Here is a 4,166-nt window from a genome sequence, read left to right on the forward strand (position 1 = left end):
GTCACATGTAGGGTAACCTATGAACAGCTGCTTCTATGACTCATCGTTTAGACTTTCTATAGCAACTGGAAACATCTGGTCAGTGTTATGGTTACAGATGGATGCACCAAAAGTGTTGGTGCATTTTTTTCATTTTTTTATTTGTTGCTGGAAAAAAAGTTAAAAAAAGTAAAAAAAATCTGTTTATTTTTTTTACTGTTTTTCCGCCAGCAAAATGAATAAATAATGAGTATTATTTTATTTTGTATTTTTTTGGGGGGTGGATTTTTTATTTTTTTTGTGACCTTTTTCTTGCTTTGGAAATGGGCTTCCATATAGAGCTGTACGGACTGAGCATACATATTAACTGGTGTGTTGCTGCTGCACAAGTAGTTTTAAAAGGTCTTTAATATTGGTGATGGTTTTTAATTTGGGTCTAAATTAGAGTTAACTCGCTGGACTCTATTTGCATCATGGAGCTGTTAAGTTATTAGACATTGATCCACACGTCCCACACCAGCAGCTAGAGAGTGAGTACACACAAGCAGAGGAAACATTCTGCAGCACGTCAGCGCGGCGATGCTGCAAAAGCGGGGTTCACCTCTCTGATTGGCTCAGAGTCAGGGGCGGGGCCTCGGGGGGCGGGGCCTCGGAGGTCAGCGTTGGGTAGTTTGGATTCTGTGGTTTTCTCCGGACTGAGTTTTTGACCTTCAGAGTCCGAGCTCTGCGGTGGTTCTTCGGGCTTTATGTCCCGTGGAGCGCTCTGAGGGGGTTTGGTGCTCTGCTGCTGGGCTGCTTTGTTACTACCCGGGCTCTGGTTCTGCTGGAGGGACAGCAGGTAGGCCTGCTCCTGCTGCAGCTGTATCTGGAGCTTCTGGGCTTGGCGCTGCTCCTCAAGCTCCCGCCATTTATTCTCCTGAGTACAGGGAGGGGCAAGTTGAACCAAAGAAACCCTCTGTGGGAAGTCGTGTCGTCTCCACAGCTGCTTTTTTAAATATGTTATTCTGTTTAGAAGACAGCAACCTGAACGTATTCTGGGATCCCCAAACATTCAAACCAATCTAGAGTCTCAAGTCCTCCTGATCTTCACGAAGGAAACATGTTGTTCTCTCTGCAAAGTCTCAGGAGCAACACTGTTCAACATTACAGCTCATTCTCCAAACCTGTGATGTGGGCAGCACATCGCTGTGAGCTTCCTCGTGAGACGCCTGAAGAAGAGACGCTGTTAGGAAACGATTAGGGGGGGGGGGTCTTTACTGTCTGTTACGTCTCAGATTTGTAATTCATTTCATCTGATTTATTCTCAAAAGTTCAACGTTTATTTTTAACATTTTGACTTTATTCTCAAAATGCAAAATAAGAATAAACTTCCTCCTCTGATTTAGCTTTTCGTTTGTTTTTTTTATGCCTCGCTCTGAAAACTGAAAGTTCAACTTTATTTTCAACATTTTGACTTTATTCTTGAAATGCAAAAATAACAAATAAACTAATTTCCCCTCATGTCGTAATACTCAGAGTATCAGAGCTTTAATCAGAGCTTTATCTTCTAGTAGAGCCAACACGTCGGCTTTGAGGAACAGATGTGGATCTTTATTGTTTTGAAATTGAACATCATCTCTGACTGAAGAGCCACATCAACAGCCAACAGTCGCCAGTTTAAATTTAAATTACAAAGAGTTCAATTATAAGATAGGTTCTACTAACTAACGGATGACAAAATGATTGTGTAGGGTGGTGTTTTTAAAATAAATAAGGTTTGACCTCCGAAAACTAACTAAACTAAATAAAGTGAAGAAACAGCTTGTGGGACGACGCTGCACATCTGTTTTCAGCATTTAACCGCTGGTCAAAGTTAAACCACTGAACTATTAAAACACTAATGGTTTTTATGAGCTGTGATTCTTGTGCACGTTGCCAGAGGCCACATCTGAACTAGCCTGTTAAACCAGGTATAAGTACACGATGTATTCTTGTAGAATCTGGTGTTCGAGTACTTTAGATGAGATTTAACAGAATCATAGAATGAAGTTGATCAATGATGGAGGAGCCGATGATGAAGAGACGTGTGAGGATACGAGGCTCATATCCTTTCATTATGACAGTATCCTCCAGAGGAGCACAATCCTTTAAATATAAAACACATCTGGAGTGTGAAACAGGGGAAGCCCTCTCTTCCAGCTGGATGAGCAGTTTCCTGGTGACGACGTCGCCGTCACTACGAGCCCCGTAAACATCCCGACTTCCTCTGCAAAAGAAACCCTGAGAACACTTATACAGTTCTGACCTCAACCGTTAACAGCTCTCCTCGGATCTACAAAAGTCCTGAGTTAGTCCCGAAGAAAACTCGATTAAGTTCAGATCAGAAACTCAATCAGGAAAGTTTGTGTGACGGAGGAATAATAAGTACCTGCGTTATAAAGTTTAACAAGCTGAGAGCTGTGGAAACATTACAGAAATAAACCTCCTGGGACACAAACTGATGGAAAAGTAAGAAAGAGAAGAAACTTTTTGAAAGAAAGACAGAGAGGGAATACGTGTAGGAGGGAATAATAATAAAATAGGAAGAGACGAGAATATGAATGTGATGCTTCAGACACCCACCAGCAGCATGGCCTGTTCGTGGAGCAGCTGCTGCTGCAGGATCTCCAGGTGCCTCTGCTCCTCCTCCAGCTGACGGCGGATGTAGTCCTGTCGATCAAAACACAGACCAGCCCCGCCCCCTTCAGCTCAGCGTCCTCAAAGAATAATATATCTAATTTGCACATACGGCATCTTCACCATGAGGACGGTGTGCAAATCGTGGTGCCGACACGGAAATGTGGCAACAATAAGCAGGATTTCAGGATCTTGTGATTGCAAGAAGAAAGTCCCAAAGTTTTCGTGTGTTGGGGGTTTTTTTGCAAAAAGAAATGCAATGTTCCACATAGAAAAAATCATATTCAGAACCACGTTATGAGCCAAAGTCACACAGGAAAAAAGTAATTTAATTAGGGGCCATGATAAAAACAGCAACTGAGATGTAAAGGGGCTCAATAAGAACAAATATAGAAATGGTTGCACTTCAAAATTGATCACAAAAAACATCAACAATCACACTCAAAGCATCTCTTTCCTTTTGATTCACATCCATACGAATAAGATATAAATGCTCAGGTGTTGCTGGACTCGTGTACCTGTTCTCGGTCGGCCCTCCTCTTCTCCTCCTCGGTCCTCCTGCGCTCCTCCTCCTCTTTGCGGCGTCGCTCCAGCTCCTCCACGCGTCTCTTCTCCTCTTGCTCGCGGCGGCGCTGCTCTCGCTCCTGCTGCCTCCTCATCTCGCGCTCGCGCCGTTGTTGCTGCGAGGAAAAAGGGCTTCACGTCATGTGTGACACAGAGATCATGTTCTTATAGTTTTATTAGGATTTATTTAGGATTCCCTGAATTCAAGACATTAAAGCTGAAAACGATGAGTCAGTTCATCAATTGTTTTACATTTTTTCTTACAAAAAGGACAAAACATTTACAGGGTCCTGCGTCTCAAAGGTGGAAATGTTCTACTTGTATTTGTCGTATTTTGTAATAAATGGAATATCTTTGGATTTGAGCTGTTCTCTCAGAACAAACAAGTCTATTTGAGGACGTCACCAGGAGCGTATTTCACTGTTTTCTTACATTTCATTGAAAAAAAGTCAAACAACAAATCAAGAGAATAATCGGCACATTAGCAGATAATGAAATAATGTGTATTTGCAGTCCTGCATTGATTTATAAACTGCTCTTTTTCTATAACCAGTGTAACGTTACAATCACGGCCTTTTCTCTCTTTGCTGTAGACTTGATATCAAACCATCAGCACATTAAAAGAATCTGGTGAATCAGTGTTGGTGACTAATTATCTGTTGATATGTGCTGTCCTTTACTGCGTCTTTTTATGTCACCTGAAGGCCACCGTAGTTCTTCCCGTCTTGTAAAGGGAGAAGTGAGGAGAGGGGTATTCATTTGGGTGCAATCTGCAGCCTCACCACTAGAGGCCATTAAATCCTACAAACCGCTCCTTCATAATAAGAAGTAGGATTATAGCGACTCATCAAACCATGCAAACTATGATTTCTGTTCTGTGCACTTTCTAATCTCTGTTTACATGTTGAGCTGAAGCGACAGGACGAGGTTCAAACGTCCCGCAGTGAGACGAGGTTCAAACGTCCCGC

General features: G+C 42.4%; 1 protein-coding gene across 1 annotated transcript; it reads right to left on the reverse strand.

The window, feature by feature from the left end:
- Positions 1–260: 260 nt before the first annotated feature.
- Positions 261–4,160, reverse strand: LOC116379593 (mitogen-activated protein kinase kinase kinase kinase 4-like). The gene is made up of 3 exons (XM_031841552.1): positions 3,153–4,160; positions 2,581–2,667; positions 261–895 (listed from the first exon to the last, which is right to left on the reverse strand). Exons 1-3 carry the CDS (start codon positions 3,291–3,293, stop codon positions 548–550), a joined length of 576 nt encoding a protein of 191 aa, XP_031697412.1. The 5' UTR covers positions 3,294–4,160; the 3' UTR covers positions 261–547.
- Between the last annotated feature and the right edge of the window lie 6 nt (positions 4,161–4,166).

This window comes from Anarrhichthys ocellatus, unplaced genomic scaffold (assembly GCF_004355925.1).
Source record: "Anarrhichthys ocellatus isolate YVR2014 unplaced genomic scaffold, GSC_Weel_1.0 scaffold4673, whole genome shotgun sequence".
NCBI lineage: Eukaryota > Metazoa > Chordata > Actinopteri > Perciformes > Anarhichadidae > Anarrhichthys > Anarrhichthys ocellatus.